The following is a 17,912-nucleotide window of genomic DNA, read 5'->3' on the forward strand; positions in this document are numbered from 1 at the left end:
CCACAAGAGCGGCCCCATCCGTCAACAAAAAAGGTGAGGTCTGGCGGCGGGGGCTCCTCCACTGGAACTGACGGCCACTGGGGGATTCCATTGAGCCCCGTCTCCACCTTAGCCTGCTGGGAGCTGCTAGGACCCCTGGCACTACTGCCGCGTTCAGTGGGTGGATCGGCCTGCTCCACCTCTCGGGGTGCCTGACCCTGCTCCCGCCTGTCTCGCCATGCCGGAAGCCCCCCTGGAAACCTGGATCAAAGGGTCCACCCAGGCCTCGCACCTTGTGTCGTCTTGGACCGCCCTGGAGCAACGGCAGAGGGCAGGGCAGCCTCCGCGCTGTGCACAAGCACTGCACTCTCCTGCAGCTCGGGACACGCTCTGGGCTCGGAGCCCACGGATTCCGCCACCACTTGGCAGCAACCCCCCCCGGTACCTTCCGCGGGCCACCCCCCCATGCTAATTCCAACCACCAGCCCGAAGCTGCGGCCAGTGGGTCCCCTTATGGTCTGGCAACACCTGCATCTCGATTCCCATCGTCACCATCTGGCGGCGACCCGGTTTCCAATCTCCCGGCCCCCACCAGCATCAGGAAGCCCCCTATGGACTAACAGAACCTACAACTGTTGGCCCATCTCAGCGCCCCCCCCCCGCCCCCGCAATCAGAGCCTGAGGCGCACACAGGTCCCTGAGCCCTGGCACCAGCCCTGGGCCCCGGGTAATCGGGCGAATACACAGCCTGGGTGGACAGGGTTCTCATCCGGCTCCAGCTTGGGGGGACCACACCCAACGGCAAAGCTCCTGGCAACTCTAGAATGTCTAGGAACTCCAAGCCCCCGAAACAAGCGGACATCTCCTCCCTATTCGCGGCTATCATGACGGAGAAACCCAAACGGGGAGAGCGCACCGAAGACCTTAGCTCGGGGGCCCAAGCTGATACCGGCCCTGGCCATACAGGAGGTCACAAAAGGGGACCTCCTCAAGACCACCTTACGGCAATCACCAAGGAATACCAAAAAGGTACGGATGAACTGAAAAACAAGATCTCCACCTTAGACAAGCAGGTGGGGATATAGAATCCAGAACGGAAGAAATAGAAGCCACCTTATTCAAACAGAACTTTGAAATCGGTGAGGGGGCGGACAAAATCACGGCACTGTAGGCCAGGTGCGAGGCCCTCAGACTCAAACGGGAGGATGCCGAGAATAGATTTAGGTGCAACATCCGCCTCAGGGGGAACCCCCCCTCCGTCCCGGACACAGAGTTGAGGGCCTACGTCAACGACCTTCTGCGCTTCATCCTAGCTCTCCCAGACAGAGCCCCCCTGGAACTGGACAGAGTGCACAGAACCAGGGCTAGACAAAGCAGCTCCTCTCCTCCGGACGTCCTGGTGAGGGTGCATTTCTTCAAAATCAAAGAGCAGAGCATGCGCAAGGCTAGAAGCTCCCCCTGCATACTCTTCTGGGATGCCGTAATCTCCCTATACCAAGATCTGGCTGCAAGCACCCTGGCAGAGAGGAAAGCTCTGAAGCTACTGACGGAATGGCTCCGCGAGAAGAAGGTAGTTTACCGCTGGGGATTTCCCACCTCCCTATCCTTTGCACGGGAAAGCAAATCCCAACACATCCTCACACCCAGTGAAGCGTCCAGCTTCATGAACCCAGAGGCGGAGCCAAAGGACGCCGACGGGCCCGTCCAAAGCCCAGAGGGGGCACCCGCAGGAGCCCCTAAAGTCCTGGACCCGTGTCGAGAGGAGGCGCAGCAAAAAGCAAGAAGAACAATGACTGAACCGGAGATCACCCCCGCCAGAACTTGCACCTCGTCACCCCCTGGCCACCGGCAACTGCGGCTCCCATACCATACGGAGGCAGCACGGTGAACCCAAGTTAACTTCAAGCAGCTCGGCTCGGGTCCCCCGTCCCCCCTCCCCCTCAGGGGCTCGCCCAGCACGGGTCGCCCATCACTTGGGTTCCCTGGCATCCCGGGGGGTCCCAAGTCCTCCACTGGCCCCTAACAACTCGCAGGCTGGTCTTCCCCCCCCCCTCCCCCCTCCCTCAGGGACGTCATACGTGGTAACTTTAATCCGTTTCATTGACCACACATATGAGGCGCCATCACCTCTATTTGTCCCGGCGCGTTGGACTGGTCGCCGCCCTGCTAGCTGGTCCGGAAGTTCTTTCAGTTGGGGGGGGGGGGGGGGTTGGAGAGGATCGTTTGGGGGTAAGCTTTCGCAAAAGGTGGACTGACGGAACACGGGGGAGAAACGGTGCAGGAGGGGGGGGGGGTCTGCACACCATCCCATAAGAGGCCACAAATGGGGACCCTGGATAAGATACTTAACGTGACGACCTGGAACGTCTGGGGCCTGAATGCCCCCAGGAAGCGGAAACTTGTGGAACAAAGACTCGCCCGGCTCGACTCAGACGTGGTCTTCCTCCAAGAAACGCACCTCACAGAGCCAGACGACAAGCGCATAAACTTTCGAAGCTACCTGAGACACTTCTTCACCTCAGCTAAGCAGAAGAAAAGGGGCGTTGCCATTCTTATCAGCAGCAACCTGCCCCTGCCCCAGGTCACTACAAAAAAGGATCCAGAGGGCAGGTACCTGCTGCTCAGGAGCCGCCTAATCGAGCTGCCGATCGCCCTAATCGCTATCTACTGCCCCAACAAGGACCAGGGCCCCTTCCTCCGCAATCTATTACCGGTCATAGCCACATTCGCCAGAGGCCAGCTGCTAATTGGGGTGGGGGGGACTTCAACCTGCCACCAGACCCTAACCTGGACAAAACTCTCCCGCCTTCCAGGGAGGACTTCACCAACGCCCTAGCCATGGCCGAATTCCTGAGGGAAACGGAAGCCATAGATATCTGGAGATTTCTCAACCAAGGAGCGAGGGACTACACACACCTTTCTCATGGCCACAAAAGTTATTCGAGAATTGACTTGTTGCTAGCCTCTAGCCAGCTGGCACCCTACGTGTAAGGGGTCCACATAGGACATATTACCATCTCGGACCATGCGCCAGTGACCCTAAACCTATGGACTCGGGGTCTCCTGGAACCCCGCTAGAGGCCTTGGAGATTCCAAGATCAGATCCTCTCAGAAACAGCTATCAACACCAAGCTGGTGGAAGCACTCACAAACTACTTCAGGGAGAACGCCTCACCCGATGTCATGCGGGGCAACCATCTGGGATGCAATGGTCCGGGGTGTAGCCATGTCTGCTACAGCAAGACTCTGCCAGCTAAACCAGCTGCAACAAACCAACCTGGAGAAGAAGGTGGCCGAGTTGGAAACCAGCTTTAAAAAGTGTCCAGCCAAAACTACCGGCCGGGACCTCAAAAGGGCGGAAGCAGAACTGGAGATGCACCAAGCCGATCGGACGGCCAGAGCCCTGACATACACCAAACAATTTCCTTACTTAAACAGCAACAAGGCAAATCGCCTCCTGGCGAACAAACTGAAGAAAGTCCAAATGAGGAACTACATCCAGTGCCTGGCCGACCACACCGGTAACCTGTGCCATACTGAGGCAGAGAAGCTCGACCTGATGACGCAGCACCATGAGAGCATCATGGCGGGGTCTCCAACGGCCGTCTTGGCCCGTGCCGGTTTCCTTGCCGCCACCCAGAGGCCCCCAACACACCCAGCGCTAGAAGCCTTGGAGCAGCCAATTACGACAGAGGGGCCAGACTGATTCTCAGCCCAATTCCATAAGAGGTTCGTGCACATTTTAGCCCCGCAGCTGGCCAACCTGTTCATCTCATTTCTCACCACGGGAGCTACCACGCCATCGATGGAAGAATCCTCCACGATCCTTATCCTGAAACCAGGCAAGGACCAAACGCACTGTGCATCGTACAGGCCCATCACGCTGCTGAACAATGACGCCAAACTGTTGGCTAAAATCCTGGCCAACAGACTAGCCCCCATCCTCCCAGACATCATCCACCTGGATCAAACGGGGTTCATCCCGGGCCGGAACACAGGACAACAGCAGGAGAACAATCGACATCATTGAGTCAGCGAACAGATTGGGCACCCCCCCCCCCCCCGGTGATTCTCTCGTTAGACGCCCATACGGCATTCGACATGCTGGACTGGTGCTACATAGAAGATAAATTATGCCACTATGGGTTCGGCCTGAATTTCAGAAAATGGGGCCCTCGCCAACTACCAGCACCCGACTACCATCTGAGACTGAACAGAGCCTGCTCAGGGAAAATCGGCATCTCCAGAGGTAGCAGGCAAGGGTGTCCCTTCTCCTCGCTCATCTTCGCCCTCCCTATGGAACCACTGTCTTGCAGAATCCGGAGCAACCCAGCAATCCAGGGCTTAGTACTCGAGGCGGCCCTCTACGCTGACGACATAATTCTCACACTAACCCAAGCAGAGGGGTCCATGCAGGCCCTGTGGCAAGAGCTGGAGGAATTCAGAGAAGCCTCAGGGTTTACGATAAACCTCGCAAAGTCAACGTGCCGGAGAGCCTCAAGAAGCACCTGAAAGCCGCACTCCCGATCCCTTGGGCTAAAACACAGATAAGCTATTTGGGGGTGAAGATTCCGAACAAGTCAGAGGATATCTACAAAGCGAACCCCCCCCCCCCTTCCTCCCCCTAATCAGAGAACTCAGACGACCTGGGACTCTGGCACAAGCAGGAAATCTCCTAGTTCGGCCCCATCACGGCACTGAAAATGAACCTGCTCCAGAGGCTGCTCTACTACAGCCTGACGCTCCCCACAACCTTCCACAAGAAAGCCCTGCAAAAACTGCAAAGAGATATCTCGAAATATGTCTGGGTGAACAGAAAACCGCGAATACCGAGGCACATTATGCTCCGCGGCCCTGCCACTGGTGGCCTTGGGGTCTCAGACGTGGCCAGGTACTGCCTGGTGGCCCCGCTCTCGCACGCCTTCGCATGGAAAACCACTACCAACCGGGCCAGATGGATGAAACTGGAGCACCACCCCAATTGAGGAGCTGCCACACATAAAAGAAGACAACATGCCCCGGGGCACGGGCCCATTGCCGGCCACGTGGAATACGGTTTCAAGCTGGAAGAAAGTGGTGCGCCTCTGGAAATACAGGGGCCCGACAGGCCCGCTCACCCCAGTCTGGAACAACACAGAACTTCTCCCTGGGGCTGGCCCCGAATAACTTCAGCAGATGGCGCGACAGCTGATTGAGAACTTTGGCGGACTTCTTCGAGAACGGGAGCCCGCTAAACCTTGAGGCATGGAAGACCAAATTCCTGATCCCCCGAGACGGAAAGATTCCGCTACACCCAGCTCAGGCACTGGCTATCCAGCAAAGTGGCCAAGAAACTCTGAGGCAGGGACCTAACCGCCCTAGAGCGTACTTGCCCCCCCACTCCCCCCGGGGTAAAACATCGACCCTTTACAAACTGCTCGACATATCGGACCTGTTCAAAAAAGAACAGTATATGCTCAAATGGGAAAAAGACATTGGCAGAACCATCGAGCCGGAGGAGTGGAGTCGGATCTGGTCCCGCGCCCACAAGAGTTCTCGATGCACAACAAATGGGGAGGCCGTCTACAAGGTGTGCTATAGATGGTATCGCACCCCAGAGGCCCTGAACAAATTCAACCCAGCTATACCCCCACATTGCTGGCGGGGCTGCCCTGACCCGGGCACGCTGTTTCACCTGCTCTGGTTCTGCCCGAAATCCACTGTGTTCTGGAGGGCCGTCCTTGAACAAATTAAGGGGATCACGGGCCTCACAATTCCCTGAGACCCAGGAATTGTGTCCTTGTTAGGCAGAATCCTGTGCAGTGCCCTGAGGGACCACTACACACAATTAAGACTACAGGTGGTGATACAAGTTTTACCTTTGGTACAAGCCTGTACTACTATGTCGGAGTGGTAGCAGTGGCAGAGCAGCCAGGCTTATCTCAAGAGTATATGAGCAGTAGCAGAGATTACACAAAGGGACCACAATTACTGTGACTCAAGCAAAATAGAAGTACATTTATTTTTAAACCATTCGTTATAGACGCAATACTTCAATCAAACTTCAATAAAAACCACACGTTAAATATACTACAACTAACCCATTCACTTTGTACAGTAAGTCTCAAGGTAAGTACCCTGTGTTGCAATGATCCGGTGTTAGGCCCAAAACATGTTACCGCGAATACGATTGCGATCACTTTTTGACAGTTCGGTCTACTAAACAAACGCGTATCCGTGACATGAAATGCTACTGGGGCAAAAACACACTTGGCACCTGAGATACCCAGAGGGAGTTGGAGGCAAAAATCGCATGCAATATTTTGGTTAGGCAGGCAGAATCAAGAAACTCTCAGACAGGAGTTCAAAAGTCACAGGGTCGAAAGACACCGGGGCCAGTTGCCGAAGATCACACGGTCCGACAGTTCAGGATTCAACGTAGCCAAAATTACTTTTGATATGGTCAATGTTCGGAAGCAAAAGTTATAAGAAGGAGGGAAGACAAGGGCAAGCCTTGGAAATGAAGAAGAAAGGGATTCACCCAGTTTCCTCAACAGAACACAGTACCTTGTTCCAATGGTGCAGCTGGTGCCCTGCCAGTTGTTCCTGTTGGTTTCCCGCAGACCCACGATGCCTGGAGCTTCGTCGAGAAGGACGACGTCTGAACGGGGTCTGTACCACAAAGGGATGAGACAGGCAGCAGCGACGCAGAATAAAAGGTGCGCCCCTAAAACCAGGAAAGGCTCTTCAGGTGGCTATCCGGACCACTACAGCAGTGTGCAGCGATTTCGACCACGGAAGAGGATCCTTTGGCTGTAGAAGATGAGCTGGTTATCCCCACCAAGCTCAAGGGAAGAAGACTCCGGACTGGATCTTCTGAGTCGTTGAAGGGCAGATAGCTCAGGACTGTAGCAGGGCTTCACCGGGACAGGGTAGTTGCCGCAGCCGTCGTTCTCTCCACTTCTCTTTGGTTCCTTGTAGTTCCAGTTGCGACTCTGACTTCTTGCCCAAGAGACCTGCCTTTTATGCGAAAAAACCCCATTCACGCAGCCTGACTGTCAATCCCCCAGCAGGGGGGTTGTCCAGCCCGGACAACTACCCTCGCCAATCACGACAAAGTGCGACTTGGGTTTCCTAGGATACCCTGTGCAGGGGGTGACTACACCCCTCCCTCACATTCAGCCCACCTAGACACCCAGGCGCCTTGAGGAGGGCTTCTGGGCAGAAGCCCGCCAAATAACAGTGAACAAAGAAGGTGAACCTAGTTTTCCGCGCAAAGTAAAACACAAGAAGGACTTTAACAAAAAGAAATGGCGAATAAACCCAACCGGAGCCAAGGTTTATGTTCGAGGCTAATATAATGGCCAAGATCAGTACCATGTTTATCTAATATCGCGGTAGAAAAGTTAGGGTAGATACCACTGCCACCAGCCAAGTCTAAATGTTAAAACAGCGAAACAATGCTCTAGGAGGTACAGATAAAAAGGGATACGAGTTAACACTTTCCAGTACTCCATGGAAGATGGGGTGTACTGGATCTGTGGTAGATTGACTGAGTAAAGTTAATGGTAACTTTACCCTTTTCTGGGGGACAGTAGTCGCCTCAGAAACGGAGTCGAGGGAAGTCTCAAAGACAACCCTGTGCCACGGCACTGAAGGTGCTGTGTGACACACAAAAAGAAGGGGGCTACTGAAGTGGTGTACTTCAGAGTCCACAATCACAAAAACAGGTAAAAACACATAGCAAAACCCAGGTAAGAGTGGGGGGGGGGGAGCTCTCACTCTTACCAAGTGGAAGAAAATAAACTCCAGAAGTCCAGCAAAGCTGCTGGGGGACTCACTAGGTGAGGGAAATTGGCCCTAAATGAGAATTCTCCCTAACAGTTCTCTTGTGGGTCACAGGCGAGGGACAGCTCCCGCTTACAGGCCGCATAGCGGATTTATGCAACCAGGTCTTGACAGCCGCAAAGATCTCCCTAGCCAGACTTTGGAAGAATCCTGAGGGTCCAGCTATACAAATGCGGTGGTTGAAATGCTGGGAGACTGTGGCGGCGGAGAAAATTACAGCCATAAGATTTGGCAACACCTCCAAATTCAAACAGATCTGGTCCCCCTTCCTGGACTACACAGGGAAATATCCAGGCGTAACGAGACAGCCCCCCAGCCTCCGCTGGATGGCCCCATAGACATAGAAGCGCGGAGGGCAGAACAGGCTGTGGCCCTGTCACCAGCAATCAGACAGGCCCTTCTCAGCCGCCCTGGATTCCTGGGGCAGTGGCTCCTGGCTGGACCCCTGCACCGACACAAGTTCATCGCTCCGCCCCCCCTAACACGTCAAGCTAAGACATCCAGCTCCCCTCCAGTCCTCCTCCGCCCCCCAATGACTTGCCCAATGTTTGGGCTTTTCTTGGTTCCTTTGTTTTTTTGTTTTACCTATATGCATGTCTGCTTTAAAAGGCTAACTTGAAGATGTATTGTCATGCTTGTATGCGCAAAAAACAATAAATACATACTTGAAAAAAAAATACTTTACCGGGAAGAGAAGTCTTCTTATTTTGGCCACGTGTCCTGTCTATATCCTTGGTCCAGAATTTCGGGGTGATCCCATAAGGCCACCACCTCTTGTTTTGATTCATTGTAGCCAATTAATACTCATTCAGGGCCTGATCTCTTTGGGTGGAGCCTGACCAGTATGCTTTTGGCATTTGTCCTAATTTACAGATTGGAGAATCTGTATTGTATGGCGCGGTGGCAGTTGGCAGAGATTCAGGTGTAATCGGATAGGGGGCAGTGATTTAACCCGTGAAACATATTGAGGGACGCTCTAGTTGAGAAAAGGCACACACGCTACGGCATGATTTATGTTGATCTTCAAAGAATTGAGCAATTATTTGTATTTTTTTTTTGTTTTTGTTTTGCAAATTGCTGCATGTACTCTTGCTGTCAATTCAAAGCACTTTTCTATCTTGTGGAAGGCTTAATGGTGGAAGTCTAATCGTGTTGATTGACAGCTATGATTGCCTAATGGGACATGGATGGTTTTTACTAGAGTAAAGTGACAAGGGGATGGTTCTCTTATTAGCGAGGTCAGGCCGAGGATGGCGTGGTCCAGACCCAGTCTGCTATGGGATGAAAGTTATACTTTATTCCTAGTTTTTCATGCGGAGGAAGCACTGGCCTACTACGATTGCCATTTTAAAAAAAGAGGAGATTGTGGATGAACTCTGAAACTCGCCAACACACTCCAGGAAAGGGATGTGGAACAACGAAACATAAATTACAGCATGGTTTAAGATGACAGGGCCGCCTAATGTAACAAAGCTTAACATGTCATTTCATACTGAAAATTGGATAGTTTACCTTTCTTACCTGTCATTTGTAGAGTGGTCATCTGCCATTGGAATTATGCCTTTGTTGCGACATCAGCGCAATGAGTGCATTGAACATTGGTTCACAATTCACCAAATAACAAGCCTGACTGACATCATGTTGGCTAGCATTGCATAACCCTATAGGCCATGCAGTAAAACAGATCATCCCGTAGCAATTCGAATACAAGAAGAAAGATGTCAAAGTTCCTTCCGTACCAGGGCTTACTCGCATTGTGCAGCATACCAAGATCTTGAAACAAAGGTTCATAGAGCTCAGAACGTGTGTGTAACTTTCGTGGCACTTCCTGCCCAGTGCTCGGAAGAAGCTGACCTAAACGATTCTGAAAGTATTTGTTGCCAGTGTGCTCAGCAATATGGAAAAATGCATGTAGTGGGCGCTTGATGATCTCAAATAATGTAGGAACTACCCAGAACATTGAATGATTGGATAGCAAACAAAACATAGCATGAACTAATACAATTTTAACTGTTAGCAAATGTGTTGGACTTTGGTACTTCTGGACTTTGGTACTTCAAAGACCTACGCACATGTCTTTTTTGTTATAGACGGCTAACCATACATTGGCTGTCTATGAGCTATACTGCATATGTCCTACGTCCATATCATCGAGATGCAGGTGATTGAAATTAGTTTCCAGTTTGGTCGCAATGGTGTGCGAGGCTCCCCAGTTATACTTCAAATTATTCTACGGATGACCAGGTTACTTCGGGGGACTAACCTTTTCAGTTTGGTCACTGCATTATTCCCACCAACATTTGTTGTAGTCCACGATGCCTTTCATTACCTAGCCTCGGCACCAATGAATGCAGAAGTCTAGGCTATTCTTCACTGCCTGGTGTCTGAATTATTGACGACTGATTAGCATAGTCAGTTGTTGTAATTTGCTATCTTGTTACTGTATTTCCAGACAATTATTGGCTTGGTTCATGGTTCTCAGTCACTGTCCAAAAAAACAAATATTTTTGTTTGTTCCCCACAGATCTGGTGGCTGGATCCAGAGCTCACTTATGGGAAATCCAAGCTGTTCGTATTCACACAGGGTCACTCTGTGTGTAACCGCTCCTTCTTCCCATGCTTTGACACACCGGCTGTGAAGAGCACCTACTCTGCTACCGTCAAGGTATGTTGTACTTTTCCTTAACACAGGCGTTTGTAATGAGCCAGTACTATGGAATTATTGTATTTTTTTTTTCTTTTTTAAATTTAATTTCGTTTAAATCCTTGCTTCCTGTTCTGATGGTTAATCTGGAATGTGATTTTTTTTTTTTTTTTTTATTTTTTAGTTTTTTTCTTTTTTTTTCTTCACGTGCTCCCTAAGTGACCGAAAGCCTTTCAGGGCTGGGGTGCTCCAGTAGCACAATGTTAGTAACCTTGGACGCTGAGCTGACTGGGCTCTGTTTGGTGGCATGGCATTTACAGCCTGCTGTAGCACATGGGCCTTCCAAGGGGAGCTCCTGTGATTAAAAATCCAGTTGAGTCATGTAGTTAAACCTTGCTCCCATGGAGTGACTGGGATAGATATGTTGCCATATGTTAGGGATAGTCCTCGTGTCCTCTGGTGAAAGCTTAGAAAAGGCAACGTACTGTAACACATACCCGACTCTCACCTTGGCAATGCCAACGAGCAGCTAGGTTTCATTCTTGGGGGTGGAGGGGGGGGTGATGCTAGTTATTAAGTACAGTTGGTCAACTCACAAGCACATAATCAAGGTAATGATCCACAATGTGCACTTACTGGAAAATGTACTCTTTAGTGGGAGAAAAGCATGAGGCGATTTTGTCAGAATTTCATTTGTTGAGTTCTTTTGAGCCGCTTTGTGGGTCCCCTGAACATGTTGCTTTCCTTTTGCAGGCTAACTTAGTTTATTGATTTCGTTGTCTACACAGGTACTCCTACTGAAGTGTCCCTGTCACTGAAACCCTATTTGTAAAGGACTGCCTTAGTAATCAATATGGCTATCTGGTCGTAGAGCTGCTCATTAAGAGCTCAATTTTGATCCCAGGGTGACAGTCTCCTAGAAAGTGTGCTGTGGTGTAGGTTGGTGTCCGCTGTTTTAGTTTTGTCTACACCATGTGTCTAGCCCATTTTTCACATTGGTAGCCAAGTGACCATATTTCGAATGGATTGTGTCCTCCAACGTATTCCACATATTTGACATGTAATGTCCACAGCTGTGCACTTCGGAAACTTTTTTGGCAGAGGGTGTCCTGCGTCGATGACGTCTGGTCGATGTCCCTTGAAAGCCTCTGTCGAGGGCGACGTTACCGGATGTTATAAATGGGCTACGGGCGCCGTGCTTCCTAAGTTCAGTTTTTTCTGCAAACGTGTTAGCTTCGGGAACTCTGCGCGCCTCGTGTGTTTCATTGTAGAGATGTCTTCTTCGACCCCTCTGACTCCGCGTTCTGGCTTCAAGACCTGCCAGGACTGCAAGTCTAAAATATCTATCACCGACCCGCATCACATTTGTTTGTGGTGCTTGGGTGAGAGTAACGACACTGACAACTGTTCAAAATGGCAGTAGCTGACTGCCAAGGCCTTGCACAGCGCAAGGGGAAGCTTCAGGTAAGTAGGGGTTCTAAGCTCAGTAAGTCCCGAAAATCTAAATAGTTCAAGGGGGGTATCCACCGACGACTCGAGAGGTGATTCTCCGTGTCGGGAGGAGGCCCAGGGATCTCGGTCCCAGAGTGTTTACCGCCATTCTTCTTCCTCGTCCTGGCATTCTATGAAGCGCCGTCACCGGCCGCCTTCCCCGTCCTCGTCGGAGGATGGAGCCATGAGGAAAGTGGCATGCCCGACAAAGTCCTCGACTCCGGAGGAATGGGCTGCTGTTAAGGAGCAGATGTTGGTGATTTTTCAATGGGAAGGCACGGTTCCAGCCGCGCCTTCTGATGAAGCTATCGAGGAACGATCTCGTAACGTGGCTCGCACGCTTTCGGGCTCGGGTCCTCGACGTGACTCGCATAGGTAACCTTCGAGGTCCCGTTCGGACAAGGCTCAGGATAGTCGCAAGAGACGTGCTTCCAAGTCTCGGTGCTCGTCCCGAGCGAGAATGCAGAAACCTGCTAAGGGCTCAAAGCCTGCGTCGACTCTGTCGGCGCTGTGTCCGTCGGATTCGGACATCAAGGCTTTGCCTTCTTATCAGCCCTCGGCGCCGTCTGCACCATTGTGGATGTCCAAGCCTTTGGCACTGTCGACGCTGAAGCAGTCGAAGCCTTCGGCACCCTTGATGCCTTTGGGGATTTTTGCCCGAAATTTACCATTGGAGTTCCCTGATACGGTGGATCATCCAAGGAAGGCTACTGCTAACTCTGTGAGACCAGGGGTGGACTCCAGGCCCTCTTCTGTCCCGAGGCAAGGTTTTTACCTCCCTCTGGATGACATTTATGAGGAGGAGGAAAGGTCTGACTTTGAGGACGCTGTTGAGCCTGATGTGGCTCCTGTCTTTTCTGGAGACAGTCAATTGGAGTTGAGGCAAACCCTTCATGATGCCAGTGGGTTGGACACTTCTCCGGAAGTGGAATTTGGGCTCATGTTGAGTCTTCACATAGGAGGCTCATGGCTAGGATCGCAGAGTATCTGGGCTGGTCCTGTCCTCTTGAAGATTTTGTACAAGATGATCTAACGGACATTTTAGATCAAGGTCTGTCCTCTGACCCGGTGTTAGCTTTTCATATCACTTTACAGTAAAGGGTGGCGGCTGCTTGGCAGTCACTGGAATCTCTTCCAGCTGTTAACAAATCGTTGACAAAGAAGTACTGCCTTTCCGTTAGCGACCCCAGCTATTTATCCACTCACCCTACTCCCAAGAGTTTAGTGGTTCAGGTGGCTACGGCCACCTCGAGGCAGGCGGCGTACCCTACCATCCCTCTTGATGGGGACGACAAACGCTTTGACCGTTGGGCTCCCAAGGTATTTTCTGCGGGGAGTATGGCATTGACATCCGCCAACTCCACTTGTGCCTTTGCCGTAGCAAGGTTTTCACTGTTTCTCTAGCGGCTGAGCATATTCCCGAAGGGGAAGAAAGGGATGGGGTTCCTTGCTCTCGTGCAAGATGGCAAGGTTGCCCTGTGTGAATCACTTCAGTCGGGTTTGGACACGGCCGACAGGGTTAGCTGGTCCATGGCTGCGAGCACGGTTATGTGCAGATTTGCGTAGTTGCAGAAGTCCGGTTTTGCTCTGGATGTGCAAGCCCGTCTTTTGAACATGCCCTTTGATGGCGCGCATTTGTTTGGCAGCAAGGCTGACGAGACCCTTGAGAGGTTGCAGATCTCAAAAGCTGCGGCGAAATCTTTAAGCGCAGCTGGGCGTCAATCTCCGCCTTTTTGTCCTAGGGGACAGCCATGGAGGGGAGGTTCTTTTCATTACTACTCCTCCTTTGGTAGAACAAGAGGAGCCGCCAGTCAAAGGGGTCAGCGAAAAAGTACCCGTGGTGGTCAGGGAAATGGAGGTGCCAAAGCTGCTCAGGCAGCTGCCTCTTTGCCTTCAGGCGCTGCCGCAGCCGCTCCAAAACAAGCCTGAGGCCATGTCCCATGGTTCGCCGATTGGGGGCACACTGTCTCAGCATCTCGAAGAGTGGCGAGCCATTACTTCGGATGCGTGGGTTTTAGATACTATTGCCCACAGCTACTGTCTTCCCTTCCTAAAGCGGTCTCACAACCATCCACTGGGGAATCTCTCGTTGAAGCTGCCGATCCGCTCCTTGTGCAGGAAATCTTGACCCTGCTAGAGAAAGGCGCTATATAACTGGTGCCTGTAGCAGAGAGGAACACGGGATGGTATTCCCCTTATTTTTTGATCCCAAAGAAAGTCTGGGGATTTGAGACCCATCCTGGACTTGCGTTGGTTGAACAAACTTCTCAGGAAGGACAAGTTCAAGATGTTCACTCTTTCTCAAGTCCTCCAGGCCCTTCAACCTCAGGATTGGTTGGTGTCTCTGGACCTAAAGGATGCTTACTTACATGTGCCGTTTCATCCCAAGCACAGAAAGTACCTGAAGTTTGCAGTTGGCAACTCTCACTTTGTTTCGGTTCCTGCCCTTTGGATTGACCTCCCCCCAAAGGTCTTCACCAAGCTAATGTTGGTGGTGGCAGTGTATCTAAGGTGAGGTGGGATTTACATCTACCCCATACCTGGACGACTGACTGATCCGTACACGTTCTCCCGAGCAAGCATTGGATCACCTCAGTCTCACCTGCCGCTCCCTCCACAGGCTGGGCTTCTCCCTCAATTTCAAGAAGTCGCATCTGACACTTTCTCAACAGCTAAATTGGATATAGGGCACCTGGCAGGGCCCTGAAAAACCCAGGTGGGATTCCAATCTAATGCTGGAAAAAACAGTTGGTCATACTGCATTCCATTTTTCACAAAATGTATTTTAATAACATCTGGATAGTATTAGTGGGGATAGAGCACCCAGGAATATTGAGACATAACAATACAAACGTCGACACAACAGTGATATCACCATTCAAACAATGCACATTGGAAGCATTATCCATGTCTTTTGTATATGTGTCAATTTGATGTGGCTGTATGTTTATCCCTGTGACTGCATAATTGAAATGACTCACCAAGAATAGCAGTTCATCATTGTTATTACATTGAGATCCATGTTTTGTTCACTGGATCATACTCATGTGTATTGTTATGTCTCAATATTCCTGGGTGCTCTATCCCCACTAATACTATCCAGATGTTATTAAAATACATTTTGTGAAAAATGGAATGCAGTATGACCAACTGTTTTTTCCAGCATTAGATTGGAATTGTATGACCTCTCACCCTGAAATTTTGGTTTAGTTTTTCTAAGACTTTCTCAACAGCTCCAGTACATCGGGCTGTGTTGGACACGTCCTTGGAAGTGCTCGCCTCCCAAGGTGAGGGCTCATCACATTGTGCAGATGGTGGAAAAGTTTGTAAATGCCTAGTCTCCTGGCTTTCGAATTCTTAAGGTTAGTCGGCCTCATGGCATCCTGCATTTTTCTGATGCCAGAGGCCAGGCTAAGGATGAGATCCCTGCAATGGGTCCTCGAGATGCAGTGGTCGCAGTTCTCAGACAAGATGTCGGATCCCGTTCAGACTCCCATCTCAGGTCTCCCAGGATCTTCTATTTTGGGCCAACGAAGGGACCTGATGAAGCGGGAGCCGTTTTGGCAACAGTGGCCAGAGGTGACTGTAGTGACGGATGCTTCCCTCACATAATGGGGCGCTCATGTCAACGACTTGACCGCCAGCAGTCGTTGGTCTCCGTCAGAGTCCAAAATCCACATCAATCTGTTAAAGCTGAGGGCCATCAGGCTAGCCCTGAAGGTTTTTCTGCCGTCTGTGCGGGGGAAGAGTGTCCTGATCATGACGGACAACACAGCGGTCATGCATTACCTCAACGAAAAAAGGTGGGGGGCGGGTAATGGTCACTCTCGTTGTGCAGAGAGGCCATGCAGCTCTGGTTTTGGGCCATCCAGCAGGGAATTTCGGTCTCGACAATTCATCTGGCCGGAGACGAAAATGCAACGGCAGATGCTCTGAGCAGGCAGAGCACGATCTCTCACGAGTGGGAGTTGGCTCAGGAAGTCCTTCTGGAGATCTTCGCCCTTTGGGGAACCCCACAAGTAGATCTTTTCACCACCAGTGCCCACCGGAAGTGCGAAAGATTCTTTTTAAGGGAGTTTCCTCCAAGAGAATCCTTGGGAGACGCATTTGTAGTGGATACGTCATTCCCACTACTGTATGCATTTTCTCCAGTCCCCGTCATTCCTCAAGTGTTATGGAGGTTTGGTTCCCACATGATCCTCATTGCTCCGGATTGGGCCAGGAGAGCGTGATACCCGGACCTTCTAGAAATGTCCATCTGCCCTCCCCGCTGTCTTCTCTACCGAGAGGATCTGCTCTCGCGAGAGGGGTGGGGCGGGGGGAAATCGGGTTCTCCATCCAGAGGTCCGAACTCTCAACCTTCACGCTTGGTATCTGAAAGGTTGAGATGAGGATTGGGACCTCCCGGATGATGTGATGGAGATGTTGCTTTCAGCCAGGAGGCCAGCAACAAAATCCCTGTACCATTGCCATATCCGTAAGTTTTGCGACTGGTGCAGAGGACAAAATGTTGATACTTTTTCAGTGTTCCATTGTCTTTCTTGCTAGTAGGTACCATTAAAGGTTACCTGGCAGCACTGACTATATTTAGGCGCTCGTCGGCAGAATGCTCTTACTTAAGATTCCTTTGATTTCTTAAAGGACTGACTGTGTTTCCGCCCTTCCTTTTGCAGGTGCCGGTTTGGGATTTGAAATTTGTAATGGGTGCTTGGTTTGAAACTTTGCACTCTTGTCCCTTGAGATTGTTCTTCAAGACAGTGTTCTTGGTTGCGGTAGTGAGTGAATTGCAGGCACTTTTCTCTAAGCTGCCCTTTACTGTGTTCCACAAGGACAGGGTTGTACTGAGGGTACATCCTTCCTTCCTTTCTACCTAAGGTAGTTTCTGAATTTAATTTGAGCCAGAAAGTGGTTCTTCCTTCTTTCTATCCTCATCCTGGTAAGGAAGAGGAGCAACTCCATAGGTTGTATCCTAAGAGAGCTCTGAGCTTTTATATTTCTAGGATGTCCAGGGTCACAGTGGATGATCAACTCTTGTGGGATATGCTGGACACCGATTGGGCCAGGCTGTTAACAAACGGACCTTGTCCAGGTGGATTATCCTCACCATTACCGAGTGTTACCGATTGGCGGGTAAGGACCCTCCTAAAGGGTTGAGAGCTCATTCCACTAGGGCTTGACTACTTCCACAGCCCTCCAACGTGAAGTTCCATTTAGGAATATTTGTGATGCAGCCACATGGGCGTCTATCCACACCTTTGTTAAACTTTACTCCCTGGATACGTTCCATGGTCAGGATATGGCCTTTCGTAAGGTGGTTCTTTATTCTGCCATTTGATTGGGTACTCTAAATTCTTTTCCCTCCTCCATTTTATGGTACTGCTTTGGGAGTCTGTCAAAGATGTGGAATACGTTGGAGGACACAATCCATTTGAAGAACAAGTTACTTACCCACTGGCAACGTTCTTTCGACTGGATGTTCCTCCAACGTATTCCACATTGCCCTCCCAGCCTGCCCCTCTGGAGAATGTCCTATGCGATTGCAGTTTACGTTTCCGCAAGGCTATGTGCAGTCAAGCAGGCATTGGATTGGTGCCACATGTTCTGGTGGAAAAAAATGAACTGAGGCTACGGGCGCCGTGCGTCCTATTTATAACATCCGGTGACGTCGCCCTCGACGGAGGCCTTCGAGGGACATCGACCCGACGCAGGACACCCTCTGCCGAAAAAGTTTCCGAAGTGCAGTGTTGGACATTACATGTCAAAAATGTGGTATACGTTGGAGGAACATCCAGTCGAAAGAACTTTACCAGTTGGTAACTAACTTGTTCATCGTGGGCATGGGTTCCACTGAAGCAGGTCCGGAGGATATGTGCACATAGGACTGAAACATGTGCATCTAGGGAAGGAAGGATACTGCTAGAAGACGGCAGAGCCCCATGTTTATAAGGCTCAAAATTGACAAATTACTATT

At 50.9% G+C, this 17,912-nt stretch overlaps 1 protein-coding gene across 1 annotated transcript in view; it reads left to right on the forward strand.

Annotated features, from left to right (window-relative positions):
* Positions 1 to 17,912, forward strand: part of RNPEPL1 (arginyl aminopeptidase like 1) — a 422,807-nt gene that overhangs the window by 32,330 nt on the left and 372,565 nt on the right. The window contains exon 2 of the mRNA XM_069618841.1: positions 10,331 to 10,471. Coding sequence (XP_069474942.1) covers positions 10,331 to 10,471 — 141 coding nt within the window. The remainder of the gene's footprint in view (positions 1 to 10,330; positions 10,472 to 17,912) is intronic.

The sequence above is a fragment of the Ambystoma mexicanum genome, chromosome 10 (assembly GCF_040938575.1).
Source record: "Ambystoma mexicanum isolate Mex_15411 chromosome 10, UKY_AmexF1_1, whole genome shotgun sequence".
Taxonomy (NCBI): domain Eukaryota; kingdom Metazoa; phylum Chordata; class Amphibia; order Caudata; family Ambystomatidae; genus Ambystoma; species Ambystoma mexicanum.